We start from the raw sequence: 27102 nt of genomic DNA on the forward strand, positions 1-27102 counted from the left end.
TACGGCGTACGCCCTTGGTCCTTAAGGGGTTAAAGTGCGTAAAGACGACCATGTTGCAGCCTTGCAAAATGTTTCTACTAATGCCTTATTCTTGAAAGACCAAGAAGTAGACACCGAGGGATAGATTACAAGTGAAGTGCTAATTTACCGCAATAAAAAGTGGCTGGTTATTGCTACCGCAAGCTAAAAAAATTACCTAGAGGTCAGACCTCTGGTTAATTTTTTAAATGCCCCCCAATCGCCCCCCAAAAATTTGTGTAATGGCTTTAATAATATAAAAAATAGTGGGGGTGGAGCTTATAGCTAAAGCGGCAAGACACATCTAAGTGGAGATCCTGGCTTTAACCTGATTTATAAGAGTCTATTTCAAGATATTCATGTAAAGTGAAGTATTCCTATGCTTTACAGTATCCTGAGGAGACTTGGGACACTAACAGATCCACATCAAGATTGCTGACCGCCTATGTTCTTCAGCTGAGCCGCGAGGTGATCGCAATTTTCTACAAGGCTGACCATTTACGTAGCTGGGGCTGCCGCACCAGGAACTGGGTTACAAAGCAGAAATTTAATGCTGCCTCCCAAATTTGCTGAATCACTCCTATAACCTACTCCATAAACCTAATATGGGGTTTGCCGCTAATCTCATTAGAGAGCTGAGTGACTTTCTGGATGGCTCTCAAGCTGAAATAGAAATGTCTTTGGTGATGGCATTCAAACCCACTATTACATCTACTCCTGAAAAGGGCAAGGGGTGGTGCTTTGGGGCCCCAGCGTTCACTACCTACTTCCAATGATTCCTGGTTAGACCTGGAAGTTGATAACTTGACAACCCAAGAGATATTGATCTAAACCCAGTGGCGAAAATTAAACCTTTTGAAAATTTTGGTTTAGCAAACCAGACCATGCTGACCTCAAGGAAGATAGAGCATGCAATTTTAAGCAACTTTCTAATTCACTCCTACTATCAATTTTTCTTCGTTCTCTTGCTATCTTTATTTAAAAAGAAGGAATTAAAAGCTTAGGAGCCAGCTCATTTTACATTCAGCACCGTGGATAGTGCTTGCTTATTGGTGGCTACATTAAGCAAACCAATAAGCAAGCATAACCCAGGTTCTCAACCAAAAATGGACCGGCTCTAAAGTTTTACATTCCTGCTTTTAAAATAAAGATGAAAGTTTAAAATGTTTGGGGATGTGTATGACTCTCTTGTAGAAGTGTAGAAAAGAAGAGGGCGCCACAATAGTGCACGATCAGTAGTACTAGGTCTTCATACACGCATTACAAGTTATACTTACAAAGTATAAAGCACTTGAGAAGTGCCACAGAGGCCTGCTGGACCTTTATCAGCTGTCCAGAAAGCTATCCTCTCGCAGTGTAGATATGAGGAGTCTCTAACGGAACTGCTTTCACCTACAATCTGTACACTGCCACTTAAAGCCAAAGTCCCAGGTTCTAATTGGCAAAAATAAAGAGATACCTCCTGGAGAAACAGCAGAAAGTTGAGGCAGTATAAATCTGGTCAAATACAGAAACAATGGTGGAGTCCGATAGACGATAAAAGAACAAGTTGTGATGCCTGCCACAACACGGTTATGCCAATAGCTATGGTTAATATATTTAGTTTGTGTTTTGGTCCTTGTATCGCGGCCAGTGGCCGAGGCCGTGACGGGGCTAAGGCATTAAATTATGCTGATGTATGAATAGCCCTTTATGTTTTTAATGTTTTCAAATGAAATGTTAATAACCATTGTTAGTCACTAGGGGGCCATATTGCTATATTAGAAGGTACAATCGCATAACTTTGGGGGAAACATTTAGTGAAACATGTTTTTTCATACTTCTAGTCCGAAAATATTGTAGTTCACCCTATATTCTCTTCTCCCGTTTTCCACTTCCCCTTAATAAACCACCCTATCTTGTATTAGAAGGCATAGCTTACGTAATATTCTTTACAGTATACATATTGTTCTTGATTTCTTTCTTTAATCTTGATAAACATTAAGGCATCATATAAGGTACGACTGTATATAATATGGAGTGGGGCACTGGTTCACACCATTCATACCTTAAAGTTTAGAGCGGTTTCTTCATCTAGAGTATATTATCATCTATAAGGATGTTACATAGATTTGTAAAACTAATTCTATGAGCTCTATATTGTAATTGGAGTCAGATTCCCTTTCCCAAATTTCTGTTCTCATTTATTTTAGTCAGAGATGCTTTTACATATTTAAAATGTCCTTAATTATCCATGGTGTGTGATTCACTTTCTCCTTAACTAGCTTTCTTAAATATGGTGGAACAAAACACAAGTTCCTATATTAGTAAAAATGAGGATGAGGTAATTATTGAGTGTATATTAGAGATTATGTCTGGTTGCACTGTAATAAGTTTATCACTAGATGTGAATTGTATAGTTTAAGTTAATACCCAAGACCTATGTGGATACTTCTTCTTCTTAATGGTTGCATTGTAATATTTGCATTTTAGTTTCTATGTACAGCAGCCTATACTACACCTGAGATGACATTGTTTTTACATTGATGTTCATGCAATTTGTATGTCTTACACTCTATTTTGGTTAATTTGCATTGTTTATCCTTACTAAAAATCTAAATAACAAAATAAAAGAGTAGCACTAAGCTGTTTTAGGGGTTAAAATTGGCGGGTGTAGGGTGTTAGATAAAAAAAAGGCACTGAAAGGTGCCTTTACATTGCGGTCTATGTGGGTTGTGTGTTCCCAGTAAATATATATGTATATAAGCATATATATATATATATATATATATATATATATATATATATATATATATATATATACACAGGTAGCCCTCAGTTTACGCCGGGGTTAGGTTCCAGAAGGAATGGTTGTAAATCGAAACTGTTGTAAATTGAAACCCAGTTTATAATGTAAGTCAATGGGAAGTGAGGGAGATGGGTTCCAGGCCCCTCTCAAAATTGTCATAAGTAACACCTAATACATTATTTTTAAAGCTTTGAAATTAAGACTTTAAATGCTAAACAGCATTATAAACCTAATAAAATAATCACACAACACAGAATATATAATTAAACTAAGTTGAATGAACAAAAGAATTTGCTAAACAGCATTATAAACCTAATAAAATAATCACACAACACAGACTTCACTTGCATTTTTCTGCAAACAGTTATTTCTATGCATTCCAATCTGGACTGATTTATAGACAGGAGGATCTTGTTCCTTTGAAATCTGCTCTATAGCTCAGGTCTGGTTAAACTGATTAATTTCAGCTTGCTTGGCTTTGCTGCAACACAAGCGGACAGCTCCACCTACCGGCTATTTTAATAAATGCACTGCTTCTCAATGCTTTTCAATAGCAGTCACATGTCTGGAAAAAAAGGTTGTTATTCTGAAACGGTGTAAATTGAACCGTTGTAAAACGAGGGCCACCTGTATATATATATATATATATATATATATATATTAACACATAAATGTATATGTATATATCAATTTGCTGCCCATCGCTGTGCAACTTACCCACTTTACTGAGCTAGTTCTCACAAGTTGAGCGCAAAATATTGCTTTTGTGAATGTGTTCTGGTATTACAAGTGAGGTGCACGGAAGCATTGCGCTCACAAGAGAAAGCTTATGGAACATTTTGCGCTCAACTTGTAATTTAGCCCAGAATGAGTTGAATGAGCAGTAATATGTGAAAGGCTGGGACTGTCCCACCTCTAAATAAGCTCTGTGTATCAGACTCTTCAACTCTTCCCTGAAAACAAAAAACAAACTGGAAAATTGCCAAAAGCCTTTAATTGCCTGAAGATAAAACTTCAGTGCCCTGACTACATCCAAGTTATGTAATAATCTCTCATTTGGAGATTCTGGCTTAGGACATAAGGAAGGAAACACGATTTCTTGGTTAATATCCTCTAAATAAGGTAGGAACATATACAAAGTCAGCAAAACAGCTTTATCCTGATGAAACAGCAGATGCAGAAGCTCACAAGAGAGAGCTGCCAATTGAGATACTCTCCTAGCCGAGGAAATAGCTAACAAAAAAAACACCTTCCACAATAACAACTGAATATCTAACGTATAAATTGCTCCAAAAAGAGGAGATTAAAGGACTCAACACAAGAATCAAACTACATGATGGCGAAGGTTTTGACCACAGGTCTAATTCTAACTAAAGATGAATAAAAGGCTGGATTATCTGGAAGAGGAGCCAGCTTCTTGTGCAACAAAACAGAAAGCGCTGAAGTATGACCCTTCAGAGATATTTACTGGTATTTTCACCTTCTGAGGAGGCCAAACTACCTGAGACCTCCGAGAGTCCCAGACCCCACCCCAACCAAAGAAATTGGTGTCCACGGTAATTACTTCCCATGACAGAAGAAGGAAACTCAACCCCCCTGAGAAACTGGAGTGGGGGATATCCACCAGGAAAGATAATTTCTGACTGAGGAGATAGATTAACTGAGTCAGGTTGGTGTGGTCTCAATTCCACTGCCTGAGCAAACATAGTTGTAGTGGACGCAAATGAAGTCTTGCTAATGGAATGGTGCCTGGAGTCGCTACCATCAGACTCACAACCTCCATACACTGAGCCACAGAAGCCTGGTATAGAGACTTTAAATCTCAGCAAGGAGATGGAAGCTTGAGCTTGCATTTATCTGTCAAGAATAGTCGCACGGAGAATGAGTCTATGATCACTCCCAGAAGGGACACCCTTGTGCAAAAAGTCAATGGCCCAAGATTGTAGAAACTCCGTAGTTTGACACTTTTTTAAATCTACCACAGAGTGTTACATTATTCATATTGTAATTCTTTAAATTTTGTTTAAACTTCCAAACTACAACTATGTTTTTCTCCCATAACACAGAATTTCCAGCAATTCTTTTACTTTGAGAGTTTCAGCAATAGGAAATTTAAGCTACACCATAGTCAATCGCGTTCCTCTCTAAAGGTAATGCCATCTAGTATTAACATAAAAGAACAAAGAAAACAATTTATAGGAAGCAAAACTTAAAATTCAAGAGGAAGGGATAAAGGTGATCAAACTGGCAATCTACTGTATATAACTAATATTATATAACACCATGAGATAGGGATAATTTCCTATTATTTTAGTATTATGTCTATACTGAAATTTCACTTCAAGAGGTTGATCACAATCTATCATCCAATCTTTATCGGCCTGTTTTTGGCCACTGATAATTACTTTTCGAGTTTCAGTCGATCGCAATCACTGTTTTAACATAGTTTTTTTTAACTCGAAAACGGGCTTCTGCAAAAGGCTGTCAATATAGCATGGAACAGTCCTGTTCAAGGTGATCACAATTCATTTTCTTGATGATTTTCAACAGATTTTAGGCACCATTTGTAAGTTAATAAATTTGACAGCTAAAGGTACTTGATAAAAGGCCAAACTAGCCTTTTTAAAATACACACTGCATATAGACAATGCAACCATTTTGGATGTTCGTACGAATATATACTATGTATATGAATGTAAATAGCCATACATTCTATATCGCAGAAGACTTGCAACAAATGGGAGAAAACAGCATTTACAACCGTAATATCTAGAAATACCAAATCTCATTCTTAAAATATTTTTGTTTCAAACTCGCATTTTAATAATATTAACTAACACTATATTTGTGTTTATATACGCATAAATCAACACCATTGTGAACAAGATATTACTATTTGGCTTGTATTGTTTGTTGGTGTTACAGTTCTTTTGCATTTTTTTTTTAAATCAAAAATCAACCAACCAATCACGTTTTTAATACATACTATTTTCCTTATGAATAATTACAATAACAGAAGTATTATGAGATTCTTAATATAAAAAAAAATAATCAAAAAACGTTTTAATGCTGTTAAACGTAGAGCGATGATGTAAACTTGTGGTTTTTCTGTAAACTTGTAGTGGCTATATTTTTTTAAATGGAGTAAACCTTATAACTTAGCGCTTTCACAATTTACAGTGTGTGAACTATTAAAATCCAGTTATAGAAGTGGATACAAGTTGCAGCCACTTTTCTTCTACTAGAACACTATTTCCTTCATTTATCTTTTTTATTTACTATGAAAATCTCATAAAATCAGAAAAGCTTTCTTCTAAATGATTGAAAAAGGTAACAAGAAATACGTTTATAGTAACAATAAAAAAATCCATTGAGCAAACATTCCATGAGTACCCATCAAAAATATCAATACATGTAATATCTGTAGATGCCAATTGTTTTTTGTATTTTACATTTTTGTTTGGATTGCAAATGTCTATCAAATAACAAGAACTTAGGTACTCTAGCCTATCACATTATTGTGAGCTTTTCAGCTGAAAATTAAAGGGACACTGAACCCAATTTTTTTCTTTCGTGATTCAGATAGAGCATGACATTTTAAGCAACTTTCTAATTTACTCCTATTATCAAATTTTCTTTATTTTCTTGGTATCTTTATTTGAAATGCAAGAATGTAAGTTTAGATGCCGGACCATTTTTGGTGAACAACCTGGGTTGTACTTGCTGATTGGTGGATAAATTCATCCACCAATAAAAAAGTACTGTCCAGAGTTCTGAACCAAGAAAAAAGTTTGATGCCTTCTTTTTCAAATAAAGATAGCAAGAGAACGAAGAAAATGTGATAATAGGAGTAAATTAGAAAGTTGCTTAAAATTGCATGCTTTATCTGAATCACAAAAGAAAATATGTGGGTTTAGTGTCCCTTTAATGTGTGGTTAGGGCCTTTTATTAGCAGAAGACATCTATTATTATCACTAGAAAAACATGCTGACAAAATTAGCAAAACCTAAAAACATCATATTGGGAGCCGATAGTGGATTGACCTCAATGTAAGAAAAGCGTAAAATCTTTTTTTTAATTTTGTCAGCAATTAATTTCCCTTCTCAAAAAAACCTACTCTATCTTCAAAATGATAAGACATATCAAAAATATAGCCTACCTCGAAAGACCATTGTTCCTCTTCTTCATCCAACCACATTTTTGTCTCAGTATAAACATTTCCAATTTCCATATTTATGGGTGAAACCTCAAACTCAATTCTTTGAAGGTTAAATCCTAGTCCAACCCCAATGGCTTTTATAAAGCTTTCTTTCAGGGCCTAAAAACGAACAAAAAGTAAGCATTACATATATTCAGTGCTCGATTTAGTCTTTTCTTTTTGTAACTTTTGCTTTCCCAAAAGTTACAAAAAGTTAATGCATTATTTACTACAGCTTTTTCACATATCATAACATGCACACATTTGTTCAGTCAACCTTATGAATGTTTAACAACTTGGCATTAATAATGTATTTACTTTTGCCAGCCAAGTAAAATAAAAAGTCCACATTATAATGTTTCTGAGTAAATTGAGACAAACTGTTATTCTCTACAGACAAAAACAAAACATTTTATTTTAGCAAATACTTTATTCAATAGCTGATATATATGTGTGTGTATGCATATTTATATATATATATATATACTCTATATATTTATAGAGTCCACAAAGTCTTTACCAAGCACTCACGTATTTGATTAATATGCCTAGGTGCGGTGCATACATCCACATATGTCACAAAAATTAGAGAACCACACTCATAGGTCTTTGTAAATATACACCTTCGTGTTTAATACGTATTAATTCTAATTTTTGTGACATATATTTATATTTATATATATATATATATACATTTTTCCAGGTCTGCTATGACCTCACATTAATGTCAACACTCTGCTTTCTCTCAGTTCAACAACATTTTTCTGTCCAGCTGTTGTCTTCCCCAGAACCTTAGTTGATATTGCTAACAGCTATGTACTTATTTTTGTTAATTTATTACTGTATGTAGCATTATTTAATTTATGATATAAAACAAACAAAATTAAAGAAATACTTCACAATAAGGTGTTTGGGTGGGTTCAAAAGTGTGCTGGCTAATAGCTTAGGGCTTGAAATTTTGAGCCAATTATATATATATATATTTATATATATAGATAGATAGATAGATAGATAGATAGATAGATATACATACACACAGTGCATTAAGAAAGTATTCAGACCCATTAATGTTTTTCACATTAGTTATGTTGCAGCCTTATGCTAAAATGATTTAAATTAATTTTATTGACAAAGCAAAAAGTTGATTTATGATAAATTTACAATTGTATTAAAAATAAAAAAACTGAACTATCACATTGATGCATAAGTATTCAGACCCTTAACTAAGTACTTAGTTGGCAGCGATTACAGCCACAAGTATTTTTGGGTATGATAAGACAAGTTTTGCACATCTGGATTTGGGGATTTTCTGCCAATCTTCTCTGCAGAATCTCTCAAGTTTTGCTAGGTTATAGGGGAACCATCGGTGGGCAGCCATTTTCAAGTCTCTCTAAAGATGTTTGATTGGGTTCAAGTCTGGGCTTTGACTGGGTCACTCAAGGACATTCACAGAGTTGTCCCTAAGCCACTCTTGCATTGTCTTCGCTGTGCGCTTAAGGTCATTGCCCTGTTGGAAGATGACCCTTTGGCCCAGTCTGAAGTTTTGAGCGCTGTGGACCAGGCTTTCATTAGGGATAATGCTACCACCACCATGCTTCACCGTTGGGATGGTATTGCACTGGTAATGAATGCTGCATGGTTTTCTCCAGATATGAGGCCAAACAGTTCAATCTTTGTTTTATCAGACCAGAGAATCTTGTTTCTCACAGTCTTAGAATCCTGTGGGTGTTTTTTTGCAAATTCAACAATCCTGTATCTGAGCAGTTCCTTTGACCTTGTGTCTTGGTTTTTGCTCTGATATGCATTTTCAGCTGTGAGACCTTATTTAGACAGGTGTGTGCCTTTCCTAAACATTTCCAATCCATTGAATTTGCCACAGATGGACACCAAAGTGTAGAAGAGTCATAGCAAAGGGGCTGTATACTTATCTCAATGTGATATTTCAGTTTCTTTTACAAATGTATAAAATTATCAAAAATCTGGATTTTACTTTGTCATTATGGGATATGAAGTGTAGATTGATGTGAAAAGATTTTGTAAACCATTTTAACATAAGGCTTCAACATAACATGGATAAAAAAATAATTCTTTTTAGATTTATATATATATATATATATATATACATACACATTTATATGTATATATGTGTGTGTATGTATGTATATCCATAATTTAACATTGTGGCCCATATTACAAGTGGCATGTGGAGTGTGAACACAATCGTGAGATTGCAGCGTCTTTTACTCTCAAATCCATATCCATACAAGTGGCGTGCTATTTAAATTACCACAAATTTGTTTGCACAAACTCACAGTAATTTGTTCTCCCCATATATTCTATGGACGGTGTTGAGCTGCAATGTCCGATTTTATTACAAGTTGAAAGTAAATGTTATCGCTCAAAAGCAATCGCATTTAACGCTTAAACTTTTTACACAACCTGAAAGTTTGTGTAAAGAGTTTGGCCGGAAGAAAAAACATAATTTATGCTTACCTGATAAATTCCTTTCTTTCTTGGTGGTGAGAGTCCACAAAATTCCTTACTGTTTGGAATGTATTACATGGCCACCAGGAGGAGGAAAAGATACCCTACAACTTAATATCCCTCCACTGTTGTAGAATGCATAAATTGAAGTGGAATGCAAAAAAAAGCTTGCAAATGGACAGCCACCATCAGACTCACTACCTCCATGCACTAAGTCTCAGACCCCTGGGATAGGGACTGTAAAATTCTGACTAGCAAATCGAAGTTTAATACATAAAAAGAGGGAAGCGCTCAACCTGGGAACGAACAATAGCATAATAGCTTGTTCTATGGCTAGTTACCACCCAAGAAGCAGCCTCTTTTTGCTCAATTTGTGCCTTTCACAGAGAAGAACTTTCCTGTAGCATATCAGTCTGATCCTGACTTCACAGTACAGTCCAGCCCCGAAATACCAGGCAATCCCTCTCTGAACGAGAGAAACAGCAAAACCCCAGATGTACGTTTCGACCTAATGTGGGGTTCGTCAGTGAGGTGCAGCCATATCCCTCCAGGCACACTGAGCAACGGGTCCACGTCTGGATTCCCGCATCACACTTAGGGAGACTTCCCTAAGTGTCATAATTTGCATACATAAAAAGAGAGAGGCGCTCAACCTGGGAACGAACAATAGCATAATAGATTGTTCTATGGCTAGTTACCACCCAAGAAGCAGCCTCTTTTTGCTCAACATGTGCCTTTCACAGAGAAGATCTTTCCAGAAGCATATCAGTCTGATCCTGACTTCACAGTACAGTCCAGTCCCAAAATACCAGGCAATCCCTCTCTGAACGAGAGAAACAGCAAAACCCCAGACATACGTTTCGGCCTAATGTGGGCCTCCTCAGTGAGGTGCAGAAATACCCCTCTAGGCACACTGTGCAACGGGTCCACGTCTGGATTACCGCATAACCCGTTGCTCAGTGTGCCTAGAGGCAAATGGCTGGGGTTTTGCTGTTTCTCTCGTTCAGAGAGGGATTGCCTGGTATTTCGGGGCTGGACTGTACTGTTAAATCAGGATCAGACTGATATGCTTAAGGAAAGTTCTTCTTAACTATAAAGAGGCTGCTTCTTGGGTGGTAAACTAGCCATAGAACAAGCTATTATGCTATTGTTCGTTCCTAGGTTGAGCGCTTCTCTCTTTTTATTCATTTAAATTGAAGTTTAAGCATGCGCTAATCGGTCAAAAAAATTGTCAAATCACTTCCAGAAAGGAAACCCTTGTACTTGGGGTCAGTGAACTATAGTAGTAGTAGAGCACTCAGAACTTGATAAAATCCTGGGAGCTGTCAAAATACCAAAGGTAAAACTGTCCATGAATAAACGACTAGGTGATGTTCCTTGTGGATAAGAATGTGAAGGAGAGCATTATTCAAGTCTATAGTTGACTTGAACTGAGCCTTAAGAACTAAAAAGGAATGCTGGATCTGATTGTTTCCATCCTGAAAATGGAGGAAAAACCTCACTAACTCATTTAAGGATTTCAGATCCAGAATGTGCCTAAAAGTTTCCTCATTTTTTGGGACTTTAATTGGATAGAATACTCTCCTGCTTTCTGACAAAGAAACAGGAACACGTTCTTCCATATCATATAGCTTCTGCACTTAACAGACTGAGACCATGCCTTCTGAGAAGGGCTTAATCCCCCCCCCCCCTACAAGCAACAAATCTGGATTGGAATTTGTACTCTTATGCTAGCCTTGCCCTGGAAGGCGATTTCTCATTTTTCTTGGATTACTCTAGACTGGAATGGGTTTCCAGAAAACTTGGAGGAAACTGGCTCTTGGATAGGTGAAAGATGAGAAACCTGTTGCCGGATTTACTGTTAGATTTCAATCCTGAGACAAACAGGCCTTCTTGCCACCTATGACCATGAAAATGAGCCATCCAAGCCAGAACCTAACAAGGTCTAAGCCTTAAAAGGTGAACAATAAAAGTCTCAACCTCACAGTGTCCACGTCTGTAATCATAGTGGTCTTTCATCAATAATACAAAGTTATATGGTAATAGATAAAGCGCTCAAGAGAAGGGACGTCTCCCTTATATAAAAAACAGAATTTATGCTTACCTGATAAATTTCTTTCTCCTACGGTGTGTCCGGTCCACGGCTTCATCCTTACTTGTGGGAATACTCTCTTCCCCAACAGGAAATGGCAAAGAGAGCACAGCAAAAGCTGCCCATATAGCTCCCCCTCTGGCTCCGCCCCCCAGTCATTCGACCGACGGTTAGGAGAAAAAGGAGAAACCATAGGGTGCCGTGGTGACTGTAGTGTACAGAAATTAAAAATTTGAAACCTGACTAAAAAGCCAGGGCAGGCCATGGACCGGACACACCATAGGAGAAAGAAATTTATCAGGTAAGCATAAATTCTGTTTTCTCCTACATTGGTGTGTCCGGTCCACGGCTTCATCCTTACTTGTGGGAACCAATACCAAAGCTTTAGGACACGGATGAAGGGAGGGAACAAGTCAGGTTACCTAAACGGAAGGCACCACGGCTTGCAAAACCTTTCTCCCAAAAATAGCCTCCGAAGAAGCATAAGTATCGAATTTGTAAAATTTGGCAAAAGTGTGCAGAGAAGACCAAGTCGCTGCCTTACATATCTGATCAACAGAAGCCTCGTTCTTGAAGGCCCATGTGGAAGCCACAGCTCTAGTAGAGTAAGCTGTAATTCGTTCAGGAGGCTGCCGTCCGGCAGTCTGATAAGCCAATCGGATGATGCTTTTCAGCCAAAAAGAAAGAGAGGTAGCAGTAGCTTTCTGTCCTCTCCTCTTACCAGAACAAACGACAAACAAAGATGAAGTCTGTCTGAAATCCTTTGTTGCTTCTAAATAGAATTTTAAAGCACGGATCACATCTAAATTGTGTAACAAACGTTCCTTCTTCGAAACTGGATTTGGACACAGAGAAGGAACAACTATTTCCTGGTTAATATTCCTGTTGGAAACCACTTTTGGAAGAAAACCAGGTTTGGTACGCAAAACAACCTTATCTGCATGGAATACCAGATAGGGTGAAACACACTGCAAAGCAGACAATTCAGAAACTCTTCTAGCAGAAGAAATGGCAACCAAAAACAGAACTTTCCAAGATAGTAACTTAATATCTATGGAATGTAAAGGTTCAAACGGAACCCCTTGAAGAACTGAAAGAACTAAGTTTAGACTCCATGGAGGAGTCATGGGTCTGTAAACAGGCTTGATTCTGACTAAGGCCTGTACAAATGCCTGTACATCTGGCACTGCTGCCAGACGTTTGTGTAACAAAACAGACAGAGCAGATATCTGTCCTTTTAGAGAGCTCGCTGACAACCCTTTATCCAAACCCTCTTGGAGAAAGGAGAGAATCCTAGGAATTTTAATTTTGCTCCAAGAGAATCCCTTGGATTCACACCAACAGATATATTTTTTCCATATTTTATGGTAAATTTTCCTAGTCACAGGTTTTCTGGCTTGGACCAGAGTATCTATCACTGAATCTGAAAACCCACGCTTAGATAAAATCAAGCGTTCAATTTCCAAGCAGTCAGTTGCAGAGAGACTAGATTTGGATGTTCGAATGGACCTTGTACTAGAAGATCCTGTCTCAAAGGTAGCTTCCATGGTGGAGCCGATGACATATTCACCAGGTCTGCATACCAAGTCCTGCGTGGCCACGCAGGAGCTATCAGAATCACCGAGGCCTTCTCCTGTTTGATCCTGGCTACGAGCCTGGGAAGGAGAGGAAACGGTGGAAACACATAAGCTAGGTTGAACGACCAAGGCGCCACTAATACATCCACTAGTGTAGCCTTGGGATCCCTGGATCTGGACCCGTAGCGAGGAACCTTGAAGTTCTGACGAGACGCCATCAGATCCATGTCTGGAATGCCCCATAATTGAGTTAACTGGGCAAAGACCTCCGGGTGGAGTTCCCACTCCCCCGGATAGAAAGTCTGACGACTCAAGTAATCCGCCTCCCAGTTGTCTACTCCTGGGATGTGAATTGCAGATAGATGGCAGGAGTGATCATCCGCCCATTTGATGATCTTGGATACCTCTCTCATCGCCAAGGAACTCTTTGTTCCCCCCTGATGATTGATGTACGCTACAGTCATCATGTTGTCCGACTGAAATCTTATGAATCCGGCCTTCGCTAGTTGAGGCCAAGCCCAGAGTGCATTGAATATCGCTCTCAGTTCCAGAATGTTTATCGGAAGAAGAGACTCTTCCCGAGACCATAGACCCTGAGCTTTCAGGGAGTCCCAGACCGCACCCCAGCCTAAAAGACTGGCGTCGGTCGTGACAATGACCAACTCTGGTCTGCGGAAACTCATTCCCTGAGACAGGTGATCTTGAGTCAACCACCAATGGAGTGAGTCTCTGGTTAACTGGTCTACTTGTATCTGGGGAGACAAGTCTGCATAATCCCCATTCCACTGTTTGAGCATGCACAGTTGCAATGGTCTTAGATGAATTCGAGCAAAAGGAACCACGTCCATTGCTGCAACCATTAGTCCTATTACTTCCATGAACTGAGCTATGGAAGGCTGAGGAATAGATTGAAGAACTTGACAAGCATTTAGAAGCTTTAATTTTCTGACCTCTGTCATAAAAATCTTCATTTCTACAGAATCTATTATTGTTCCCAGAAAGGGAACCCTTGTAGACGGGGACAGGGAACTCTTTTCCACGTTCACCTTCCATCCGTGAGACCTGAGAAAAGCTAATACAATGTTTGTATGAGCCCTTGATATGGAAAGGGACGACGCTTGGATTAGGATGTCGTCTAGGTAAGGTGCCACTGCAATGCCCCTCGGTCTTAGAACCGCTAGAAGGGACCCTAGCACCTTTGTGAAAATTCTGGGAGCAGTGGCTAAACCGAACGGAAGAGCCACGAACTGGTAATGTTTGTCCAGAAAGGCGAACCTTAGGAACTGATGATGATCTTTGTGGATAGGAATATGTAGGTACGCATCCTTTAAGTCCACGGTAGTCATGAATTGACCCTCCTGGATTGTTGGTAAAATCGTTTTGAAATCCATTTTGAACGATGGAACTCTGAGGAATTTGTTTAGGATCTTTAAATCCAGAATTGGTCTGAAAGTTCCCTCTTTTTTGGGAACTACAAACAGGTTTGAGTAAAATCCCCGACCTTGTTCCACTGTTGGAACTGGGTGTATCACTCCCATCTTTAATAGATCTCCTACGCAATGTAAGAATGCCTGTCTCTTTATCTGGTCTGAAGATAAGCGAGGCATGTGGAACCTTCTCCTTGGAGGAAGTTCCTTGAACTCTAGAAGATAACCCTGAGAGACTATTTCTAGTGCCCAGGGATCCTGAACATCTCTTGCCCAAGCCTGAGCAAAGAGAGAAAGTCTGCCCCTACTAGATCTGGTCCCGGATCGGGGGCTACCCTTGGGGGTTATTCACCACAGAAATAAGCCTTCTAGAATCGTTTTTTATGGCCACAGGACCCTCTCACATGAAGCTGCATGCACTGCTTCCAGAAGTAACTGCGCAATTAAGGCGCGAAAATGAGGCCTCCTCCCTCTGCATACCAGAGTGAAGGGGCCTTCCTGACTAGTTTAGGTGTCTAAACGAATGCCAGGCGTAATAAAAACGTTCCCAAAGTGTTTCCAAGTTCCAAAACACTCCAAAAGTCATATAAATATTGTATAAATCAATCGATTTAGCCCACAATAGTGTCAACCAGTATATAGCCCATTAATAAGCCTTCATTCTGTTATGAGTCTAAGAAAATGGCTTACCGATCCCATAGGGAAAATGACAGTCTTCTAGCATTACTATGTCTTGTTAGAAAAAGGACTAGTCATACCTTGAGCAGAAAAGTCTGCAAACTGTTCCCCCCAACTGAAGTTCTCTGGTTTCAACAGTCCTGCGTCGGAACAGAAATGGATTTTAGTTACTGCTGCTAAAATCATACTCCTCTTTAAACAGAACTCTTCATCACTTTCTGTTGTAGAGTAAATAGTACAAACCGGCACTATTTTAAAATAACAAACTCTTGATAGAAGAAATAAAAAACTACAACTAACACCACATACTCTTTACCATCCCCGTGGAGATGCTACTTGTTCAGAGCGGCAAAGAGAATGACTGGGGGGCGGAGCCAGAGGGGGAGCTATATGGGCAGCTTTTGCTGTACTCTCTTTGCCATTTCCTGTTGGGGAAGAGAATATTCCCACAAGTAAGGATGAAGCCGTGGACCGGACACACCAATGTAGGAGAAAATAATTAAATAACTGAATAGTTAAAAGTACCCAGGCTGAGGAATCCTAGAGATATGGTAGTAGAAACAAAGAACCTAATTTAAGCGTGGGGCAGCACCAAACAACCACCAGAGTCAGAAGGGGAAAAAAAAGCGCTCTATATTTCATAAATAGCAGATACAACAAAGTTCCAAGTCTTTGCGGTAAGAACCGCTGCAACAAAGTACCTGATACTCTAGATCAGAGCGTGAAGATGCAATCCGTGTTGCGGTTCCTCTCGGCAGCTCTGTCCGCGTCCAGGAGGATAACCTGTGACGACTCCTAGGTGTGGATCATGTGACTTGGATTACGTCACGTTAAAGGTGTAGTCCAATCCTTGAACCAGTTAACGGAGCAACTGTAGCGCTACAGCTTAACAAGAGTCTCTGTGAACGAGGTGCGTTAGCATCTTAACTTGCATTCCCACTGGAGATATCTTGTCCTTAGATGCAAACCAGGAGGGCCTGTTAGAGAAAAGCAGTGACAGGAAAATTCCTAGTCAAATAGAATGTCTACGCGTTTCGCCCTAGACTGGGCTTTATCAAGACTTATGTTCCTTCATGATGGAATGTCCATTTTAAATAGACCTCCCTTTGTTCTGATTGGTGGTTGTGAATTAAAGTTAAAGGTGGAATTAAGAGTTGCTAATGGGGCTGAATTAAAGGTGGTAATTTCAGAAGCCCAGGTTTATAACATTATTATTCATACATTCATATATGTCATTGTCAAAGGTAATTAATGGTCTCCAAGAACAATTTATAAAACTTAGATAAGGAATTTCAGCTGGAAATAATTTCCAAAGAAGAATGTCTATAAAAATACATAAATGCAATTTATACAATTTAGAGTAACAAGGGATCTTTTCTTTTTTTTTTTAAATATTACTCATGAGGTATATTGGATATTTATATTTTCGAAATCTTGGTTTAGAAAAAGAGTTTAATAATCGAATTATGTATAACGAACATTCACTTTATATATCCAAAGATATATCAGAATAATGATGTATCAAAAAGATGATTTTGACTTATTGTAATAAGCTAAAAAATTATCATGCAAAAGATAGCCTTTCTAGATTAATTAAACTATTGACAAGAAACACTAGATAAATTATTTTTGCTATTTGCAACATAGCTGACACAATGTATAACCTCTTATGGAGGGATCTACAGGAAAGGTGTAATATCTAGCTCTGAATTCAATCCTGAGGGATAGAGAGTATCCATTTGATAAATAAGTTCTGCTTCCATTTTAAGGAGGCGTTGTTCTTTATTACCTCCTCTCCAGTTGGGTACTAGTTTCATAACACCCCAGAATTTAAAGTCTTTTACATTTTTTGCATGTATATCTCTAAAATGAATATATAAATGGGTATCTAGATTATCCCTCTCTATGCATGAAAGGTGTTCCCTAATCCTTTCTCTGAGGGTCCTAGTGGTTTCTCTTATATATAATTTTTTGCACAAACATTCAATAATGTATATTACATGCCTATCTTGACATCTAATTGTGTCTTTGATATTCAGTTTAAATTTATTAGTAGGGGATTCAATACTTGATTTTGTGGCTATGCCTACAAGACCTACACCCAAAACAAGGGAAGAAACCTTTAAGTAGGTTACCCTGTAGATTTCTTTCTATATTATGATTATTTATCTGTTTCAATTCACTCAGAGCCAAGATGCTATTTATATTTCTAGCTTTCCTGTAAATTATATTGGGGCATTCTGCAATTTGGTCTTTTAAATGCCAATTTTTTTGAAGAATTTTTTTCACATTGTCTGTGTTAAAATCAATGATGAAAGGAACCTCTAATTTAGGGCTATCTTTTGATTTAAAATTGATCTTATTTTTTAAAAAGTCAGAAGACTTTTTCTATCTATTTTATCCACGTCTAATTTGGCTTGCAACATGATATCAGGATTATATCCCCTCTCAGTGAATCTCTTTTCTAAAATTTCTATCTGTTTATCATAGACCATAATGTTTTAACAGTTTCTTTTTATTCGTATATATTGGCCCTTGGGTATGTTGTCTTTCCAGCGTGCTAAATGACAACTTTTATAATGTATAAAGTTGTTGGCATCCACTTCTTTGAAGTGGGTAGAGGTAACTAATTGAGCTTCAATAATATCTATTTCTAGTTCAAGAAATGTAATATGGCTAGAGCTGGATTGGTGAGTGAAGCGTAAACCTATATTGTTACTATTCAATTCAAATAACAATTTATCAAGTTCATCTGTGAAACCTTACCTGATAAATATCATAGCATCCATATACCTTTTATATAGCACAAGATTTGCACCCAACTCATGCCCAGGGAAGAAAACCTCCTCCCATAACCCCATAAAGAGGTTGGCATAGCTGGGTGCGAATCTCGTGCCCATAGCCGTACCCTTCTTCTGTAAGTAAAAACTCCCATTAAAGGAGACATAATTTTGATAGAGAATGAATTTTATACCTTTAAGAATAAATTCATTTTGTGTATCTCTGAATGTTGAATCTCTATTGCACTGCTTGTATACCTAATTCGTGGTCAATGCTCATATAAAGTGACGAAACGTTGCATGTAACTAATGTATAATGACTCTTCCATTCTAGCTGTTATAGATTTCTTAAAATATCAGTAGTATCTTTTAAATAAGAGGGGAGTTGTCTATCATATCCCTGGAGAAAGCCATCTATGTATTGTGAAAGGTTAGTGGTTAAAGAGTCAATACCAGAGATTATTGGTCTCCCTGGTGGGTTGGTAGAGTGTTTGTGGATTTTGGGTAAGAAGTAAAAGATTGGAATTTTGGGAAATTTGGGGTTTAGAAAATTATATTCTTTTGTGTTCAAGATGTCTTTACATTTAGCATCATCCAATAGTTTAGTTAATCTTAATGCAAATGTATGTGTTGGGTCTAATAGTAATTTTTTATATGTTTCTGTGTCTCGTAGTAGTCTGTCTGCTTCTGCTATGTATTTTATTCTATCAATAGTAGCCAAGCTGTATTTGTAACACAATTGAGGGATTGTGTTACCTCAAATATCAAATGCATTCTAGAATCCCCTCTAGGCATAATCCTAGAGAAACTAACTGAATCATGGCAAGTATTAATCCTGGGCCTCTCTTTTTGCCGTCTTTGTTGCTTAACCTGCTGAGCCACTGTAGGGCTTTTCCACAGCTAGGTGAGACAACATACCTCTTGCAGGAAGGCTATTCGTAGGAAATTCCAACTTCCTAACCCTTAGACTCTCTAAAAGGAGCACTGTCTTCTAAAAATGTATAGTTCCTCTAGCCAAGGCACAGGTATTAAAATGGTATTCTAGAATTAAAATTTGGAACTGGAAGCAACCTTGAGATTTAGGAGACAAAGTAAACAGAACTTTAAGCTTGTCTCAAGCCTTGAAATAATTACTGTGACTAATACTAGGCCACGATAAAATCTCAGCTGACTTAGTATGAATTAAAAATAACATCTATTTTTTTTTAAGGATTATCCTTCATAAGCATAGGGTCCTGAAACAGAAAAATAATCTTTGCCGCTTCCAGATCTAAGTTTGAGAATGCTAAGGGAAGCAATCCGTTACAGCATTAAGGCAGCATCAGCAGTGGAAAGGAGTCAGAAAACACTCCAAAATTTACAATAGGCATGAAAAACGGTTGACATTCTCTCCTCTATAGCGATCTGCATACTGCTGTGCCACCCCTAAATTGAGCCCCGGCATTTTCCTTCTTAACTCCTGCTGCTGCCTGTCAGAATGAGGAGCGTTAAGAATGACGGCAGCTAGAAGTAACAGAGTAATTAAAGGGGCCAGCACCTCAGAATCACATACGCCAAGATTCCGAGTTTTGCGGTAAAATGAAAAAGCAGCGTTAACATGTCCTAACGCTCCTTTTTTACGCCAGCTGCTATTACGAGTCTTGCAGGTTTAGGGGCACCGCATACTTTTTTGGCCTTACCGCAAACCAACCTACGCAAATTTTTTCAATGGGACTTCCATAGCGCTGATATTACAAGTTTGTCCTGGGAGGCCAAAAAGTGAGCGGTACAGCCTATCCCACAAGATTCCTAACTCATTCTAAAGTCAGTAGTTATGAGTTTTACGCTACAAAGGGCATTTAGCTCTATTGCGGCCCAAAGCCCTAACCTAAAAATAAAACCCACCCAATACACCCTTAAAAAATCCTAACATTAACCCCCAAAGATCCACTTACCGGGAGAAGTCTTCATCCAAGCGGCAAGATGTCCTCAACGAAGCCGGCAGAAGTGGTCCTCCAGGCGGGCAGAAGTCTTCATCCAGATGGCATCTTCTATCTTCATCCTTCCGACGCAGAGCGGGTCCATTTTCAAGACATCCGACGCAGAGCATCCTCTTTCAACGACGACTACCCGACGAATGAAGGTACCTTTAAGTGACGTCATCCAAGATGGCATCCCTTAGATTCCGATTGGCAGATAGAATTCTATCAGCCAATCGGAATTAAGGTTGAAAAAATCCTATTGAGCCTGCATTGTATTGGCTGATTGGAACATTGCATCAGCCAATTGGAATTAAGGTTGAAAAAATCCTATCGGCTGATAGAATTCTATCAGCCAATCGGAATCTAAGGGACAACATCTTGGATGATGTCACTTAAAGGTACCTTCATTCGTCGGGTAGTCATCGTTGGAAGAGGATGCTCCGCGCCGGATTTCTTGAAGATGGACCCGCTCCACGTAGGAAGGATGAAGATAGAAGATGCCGTCTGGATGAAGACTTCTTCCCGTCTGGAGGACCACTTCTGCCGACTTCGTTGAGGACATCTTGCCGCTTGGATGAAGACTTCTCCCGGTAAGTGGATCTTCAGGGGTTAGTGTTAGGATTTTTTAAGGGTGTATTGGGTGGGTTTTATTTTTAGGTTAGGGCTTTGGGCCGCAATAGAGCAAAATGTCCTTTTAAGGGCAATGCCCATCCAAATGCCCTTTTCAGGGCAATGGGGAGCTTAGGTTTTTTTAGTTAGGTTTTTATTTGGGGGGTTGGTTGTGTGGGTGGTGGATTTTACTGGCAGGGAGTTGTGTGTATTTTTTTTTACAGGTAAAAGAGCCGATTTCTTGGGGGCAATGCCCCGCAAAAGGCCCTTTTAAGGGCTATTGGTAGTTTAGGTTAGGCTAGGGATTTTTTTAATTTGGGTGGGCTTTTTTTATTTTGATAGGGCTATTAGATTGGGTGTAATTAGTTTAAAGATCTTGTAATTTGTTTTTTATTTTCTGTAATTTAGTGTTTTTTTTTATTTTTTTATTTAGCTAATTGTATTTCATTTATTTAATTTTATTTCATTTAGGTAATTTATTTAATTGTAGTGTTAGGTGTTAGTGTAACTTATGTTAGGTTTTATTTTACAGGTCAATTTGTATTTATTCTAGCTAGGTAGTTATTAAATAGTTCATAACTATTTAGTAACTATTCTACCTAGTTAAAATAAATACAAACTTGCCTGTAAAATAAAAATAAACCCAAAGCTAGCTACACTGTAACTATTAGTTATATTGTAGCTAGCTTAGAGTTTATTTTACAGGTACGTATTTAGTTTTAAATAGGAATAATTTAGTTAGTAATTTTATTTAGATTTATTTAAATTATATTTAAGTTAGGGGGGTTAGGGTTAGACTTAGATTTAGGGGTTAATAAATTTAGAATAGAGGTGGCGACATTGGGGCGGCAGATTAGGGGTTAATAAATGTAGGTAGGTTGCAGCGACATTGGGGGAGGGAGATTAGGGGTTAATAAATATAATATAGGTGTTGGCGATGTTGGGGGCAGCAGATTAGGGGTTAATAAGTATAATGTAGGTGGCGGTGATGTCCGGAGCGACAGATTAGGGGTTAATAAATATAATGTCGGGGGCGGCAGATTAGGGGTTAATAAGTGTAAGATTAGGGGTGTTTAGACTCTGGGTTCATGTTAGGGTGTTAGGTGTAAACATAAAATGTGTTACCCCATAGGAATCAATGGGGCTGCGTTACTGAGTTTTACGCTGCTTTGTTGCAGGTGTTAGACTTTTTCTCAGCCGGCTCTCCCCATTGATTTCTATGGGAAAATCGTGCACGAGCACTTATAACCAGCTCACCGCTTACTTAAAGGGACAGTTTACTCAAAAAATGTTCTCCCCTTTAATTTGTTCCCAATGATCCACTTTACCTGCTGGAATGTATTAAATTGTTTACAAGTAGCTCCTTTACCCTTATATTGGCATTTGAAATTGTTGATTTAGCATGTGGTATCCCCACCTATTCTGAAAGTTTGTGGCCGCGTGTACCAGCTATAGATAAGCTTTGTAAACACAGCCAGCAGAAGAAATTACACTCCCAGTGCGATATAGCAGAGATAAGGTAATAAAATGTTGATTTTCCATTGTTCTCTCAAAGTACTGGTGATTGCTTTAAGGACAGATATAAGATAAAGAAGCAGGTATATTTGCACAATGTGATACAGTAATGAGATCGGATTATACCTACAAGCTCAACCCATTTTATTAGGTTGTGGCTTCAAAACACAAAATCAGAGCGTTAATATACACAAATAAGCCTTAAAAAGCTAATTTTCATTCATTTTTTACTCTGCAGTTGGTAAAAAATGCAATTGTAAACACATTAAAGGAAAAACTATTTTACAGTATACTGTCCCTTTAAGCAGCGCTGGTATTGGAGTACAGTGTGGAGTTCAATTTTGCTCTATGCTCACTTCTTGCCTGTTAACGCCGAGTTTGTAAAAACCTGTAATACCAGCGCTGTAGGTAAGTGAGCGGTGAGAATAATGTGCAAGTTCGCAACGCACCCCTCATAACGCAAAACTCTTAATCTAGCTGATAGTTAATTCACCAAAAAAAGCAGATAACCTAGATTAAACTGTATCAGCCCCATATTAATGCTGACACCATCAAAGCATTTTAATGATGCAGTTTGAGAAAAAATGATGCCTTCTTCTTTGCACAAACAAGCTACACTGGTGAAAATCAGCAAAGCCACATTAAAAATAAGTACATATAATTGAAAAATGTATAAGCCACAAATTAATTTTCTATACATCCAAGTATGTAAATGAGGCAGTGGTGAATGTTTTTTTTTTGTGCATAAACAGTCCACATAGGTGACAATGTGCTGTGAAACCCAGACATATCTGTTTAATACTGTCCCCTAGTACGTTCACGTTCTGTGAACTGGCTATCCAAATATATCCTTACTGTTATTCATGATAACCCTTTTCTCACTCCAATTTGGTTCACATAATAACCGCCATAAGCACACACCTCAAACTGGAAAACAAATTATCATACATCATGGCCTGCTCTGTTGCTGTAACTTATCTGCTGAGTGCTGGTGGAGGGTTATAAAAAATAACCCTCCTACCCCCACCTCACAATATTATAAAGTATCACATTCACTATATGGCCAATCAAAAATGATTTCCAAATTCCTATTCCTTATGTTACTTGCCCTTGCAAATGACGTAGAGTCTAACCCTGGTCCCCTAACAAATTCCATTCCTAGCCTTCCAGCTAAGAAAGGCCTCTCCTTTGTGCACTGTAATATCCGCAGCTTACTACCGAAAATTGATGCACTACAAGCTTGGTGTTTACAATACAAACCCAAAATCATTGTGATCTCTGAATCGTGGCTAACCCGCAAAATACCTGACTCTGCCATTGCAATACATGGATATTCATGCCATAGAAATGATAGAGCAAAGAGAGGAGGTGGCATTGTAATTTATGTTGACAATTCCACAAAGTTCACCCCCTTACAAAAATCTAGCTCTCCTGCCACCTTTGATTTCCTTTCTGGCAAAATTGAGATCCCGTGCAGTAAATCAATCATTGTTGCAGGATTCTACCGCCCACCAAGCTCCCCTGTGCATTCCATTTCGGACATAGCACAGCTCCTTAGTGAATCCATAACTCAAAACCCAAAAAGTGAAATTTTGGTTTTTGGAGATTTTAACATCGATTGGCTGAATCCAAAAAGTAACAGTTGTCGCTCGCTGTTTAAATCTTTGCATCTAACGCAATTAATCTCCTCCCCAACTCGCATAAACATCAAAAGCCATAATCATACCCTGCTCGACTGGATTCTCTCCACTTCTCCCGACCGAATCCAGGAGGCAGGTGTTCTCCCTAACAATTTCAGTGACCACTGCTTAGTGTACTGCGTGCGCAAAATAAAGGCAACTAAATCCTCTCCCAAGGTTACAATCACCAGGTCCTTCAAAAAATTTAATCTTCAATCATTTCTAAATGACATCAAGAACCTCCCCTGGCACAGATTAAACCTAATCCCAGATCTAGACTCTGCAGTTGAACTCTTTCAGTCTGAACTCCTACAAGTTTGGAATTTACATGCACCGCTGCGTAAGGTGAGAGTAAAAGGAGCACACTTGAATTGGATCACAGCTGACCTCATTCAAATGTACCAATTTCGGGATTCATTGTGGTCAAAGTTCAAGCATACTGGCTCTATGAATGATCACTGTGTATATAGAAAATGGCGAAATATATGTACTAAACAAACAAAATTGGCTAAGGCGCAATATTTCTGTGAAAATCTGAACAATAATATATGTAACCCTAGAAAGTTTTGGAAACTCATAAATAACTTACAAAATCCACCAATCCACTCCCAACCCTCTACTGTCAATGTGGATAACCAAAACCTGCAACTCCCCTTAGAAGTAGCAAATGCCTTTAACAATTATTTTGTAGGATGCTCCACCACCCTGATTGACAAACTAATAAATGGCACGCATCCTGAAGATACAAATGTGGATCAGGCCCCACTAAAACAGCAAAGACCCAATATAGAAAAGTTCAATTTTAGACCTGTACCCTTCAATGTCATTAAGAAACACCTCGATAATCTAAAAATGAAAAACCAGTCAGGACCTGATCAAATCCCAGCAATGCTGTTGAAGCTCAGTGCGCCGGCAATTGCTAAGCCTGTTGCAACCCTAATTAACGAATCCTTGGTGTCTGGATACATACCCAAACTCTGGAAAACTGCAAGAGTAGTGCCTATTCATAAAAGTGGGGAGTTAACCTTGGTTTCTAACTATCGTCCTATATCACTGCTCCCTGTATTGTCAAAAATCCTAGAAAAATGCGTCCATACGCAATTATGCGAGTATTACCAACTTTCTAACTATCTGACCCCTGATCAATCAGGTTTCAGACCGAATCACTCCACTACAACTGCCCTCCTAAAAGTTTGCAACGACATCCAAACTGCCATGGAACAAGGAGACCTAACTGGAGCTATTTTCCTTGATTTTGCAAAGGCTTTTGACACAGTGGACCATGACCTACTACTTCTCAAACTAAAAAACTCTGGTATTGCTGATCACCCGTTAACCTGGTTTAAATCATATGTATCGGATCGATCACAATATGTCTCTGTCTCTAACATTGACTCCCTCCCTCTCCCAGTCACGTGTGGTGTTCCCCAAGGTTCCATTCTCGGCCCCCTACTATTCACATTATTTATAAATGATTTGCCTAATGTCTGCAAATCCTCAACTGTACACATGTACGCAGACGACACGGTAATCTATGCAAACAAATCTGATCTGCTGCAGCTTGAAACAGTGCTCCAAGACCAGTTCACAGAGGTCGAAAAGTGGATCTCGAAAAACAAACTCTTCCTAAACACTGACAAAACGGTCACAATGATCTTTGGAATGGGACCTAAAATACATAAATTACAAAATTCCCATCTTCGCATCAAAACAAAATCCAATTGCACGCTGACCGCAGTCCACTCTTTTAAATACTTAGGTATGTTGTTAGACCCCAATCTATCTTTTGGACTCCACATAGAAAAAATTGCCTCTAAACTTTATCCAAAACTAGGTGCCCTGTACAGAAACAAATCTTGCCTCAGCCCTACAGTAAAGGAAAAGATTGTACAGCAAATGCTGATGCCTATCTTGGATTATGGGGACATAGTATATGCACCTGCTCCGCAAACTCACCTTAATAAACTGAATACGTTATATAACTCGCTCTGCCGCTTTGTGCTACAATGTAACTACAGGACCCACCATTGTGACATGCTAAAAGAACTAAACTGGCTGTCGCTAGAATCCAGACGCACCCTCCATCTTTCCTGCCTTGTCTTTAAGAGCCTTTCTGGGAAGCTCCCACCCTACCTGAGCAGAATGCTCTCCCCTGCTATTCCCACCTCCTATAACCTCCGATCCAATAACAGCACATTATTTAGCTTGCCTCAATACAAAAAAAAAGCAGCTCGATCCTCCTTTTCCTACAGAGCGCCACAATTATGGAATGACCTCCCTCACACTTTAAAAACTTCCCCAAGCCTAAAATCCTTTAAGAGATCCCTCTATACATATCTCAAAACAGAATGCTCCTGTCATGGATAAATATTTCATACCTGCTCTATGTTAAATGTTTGCATATAATGTGTATTTTTATTATTGTTTTTGTATTTTATTGTACCCTATTGTATCAATGCAATGTTTTGTGATCCCAGGACATACTTGAAAACGAGAGAAATCTCAATGTATCCTTCCTGGTAAAATATTTTATAAATAAATAAATAAATAAATATAGTAACGGTACCCTTTGCAAGCTTGTGAGACATGCAGGTACTTACCCAGTAAACGTCCCCTCCACTGTTCTTACCCATTTTCCTTAGGATACAGCACAGAGCCCAACTGGTTCTGTAAATGTAGGATATATCAGGATATACTGAGTGAGTACATCATCATGGCTAAACAGGAGGAGGCTAAGAAAATTTCCCAGCGACGTCTGTGGCAGCCTTGAGACTACAACTCCAAAGAGAAGATTTACACTGTCCTGCCAGTACTCTCCTATGTCCCTCTCTTCCAGGAACTATCCACTGAGGGAAATGTTTTTGGATTAAAATCCCTGTAATGCTTGAATAAAATCCTGAGATTCATCAGCTCCTGAGCTAGGCAAAGAAAATACTTGGAGGGTCAGGGAAGTAGAAGGGTGTCTTTGTCTCCTCCTGGTGGCCAAAGGATGAATTCCCAACAGTAAGGAATTTTGTGGACTCTAACCACCATTAGAAAGTTGCACTAAACTACACTATTAACCTCTAAACTGCCACATAGCCCACCACAAAGTACACCTCTACACTATTAACCCCTAAACCGTAACACCCCCACATCGCAAAGTACCTGCTATACTATTAATCCCTAAAACGCCACACTCCCGCATCACTAAGTACCCCTACACTATTAACCGCTGAATCGCCACTCCCCAACATCACAATGTACCCCTCTACACTATTAACTCCTAAACTGTTACAAACTCAATTGCAAAGTAC

The 27102-nt window shown here is 38.7% G+C and overlaps 1 protein-coding gene across 2 annotated transcripts in view; it reads right to left on the bottom strand.

Annotated features, from left to right (window-relative positions):
• The window catches only part of AASDHPPT (aminoadipate-semialdehyde dehydrogenase-phosphopantetheinyl transferase), a 402028-nt gene that overhangs the window by 183371 nt on the left and 191555 nt on the right, over positions 1–27102 (bottom strand). For both annotated transcript variants that reach the window (XM_053708568.1, XM_053708567.1), the window contains exon 4: positions 6966–7124. In XM_053708568.1, coding sequence (XP_053564543.1) covers positions 6966–7124 — 159 coding nt within the window. The remainder of the gene's footprint in view (positions 1–6965; positions 7125–27102) is intronic.

This window comes from Bombina bombina, chromosome 3, assembly GCF_027579735.1.
Source record: "Bombina bombina isolate aBomBom1 chromosome 3, aBomBom1.pri, whole genome shotgun sequence".
Lineage (NCBI taxonomy): Eukaryota > Metazoa > Chordata > Amphibia > Anura > Bombinatoridae > Bombina > Bombina bombina.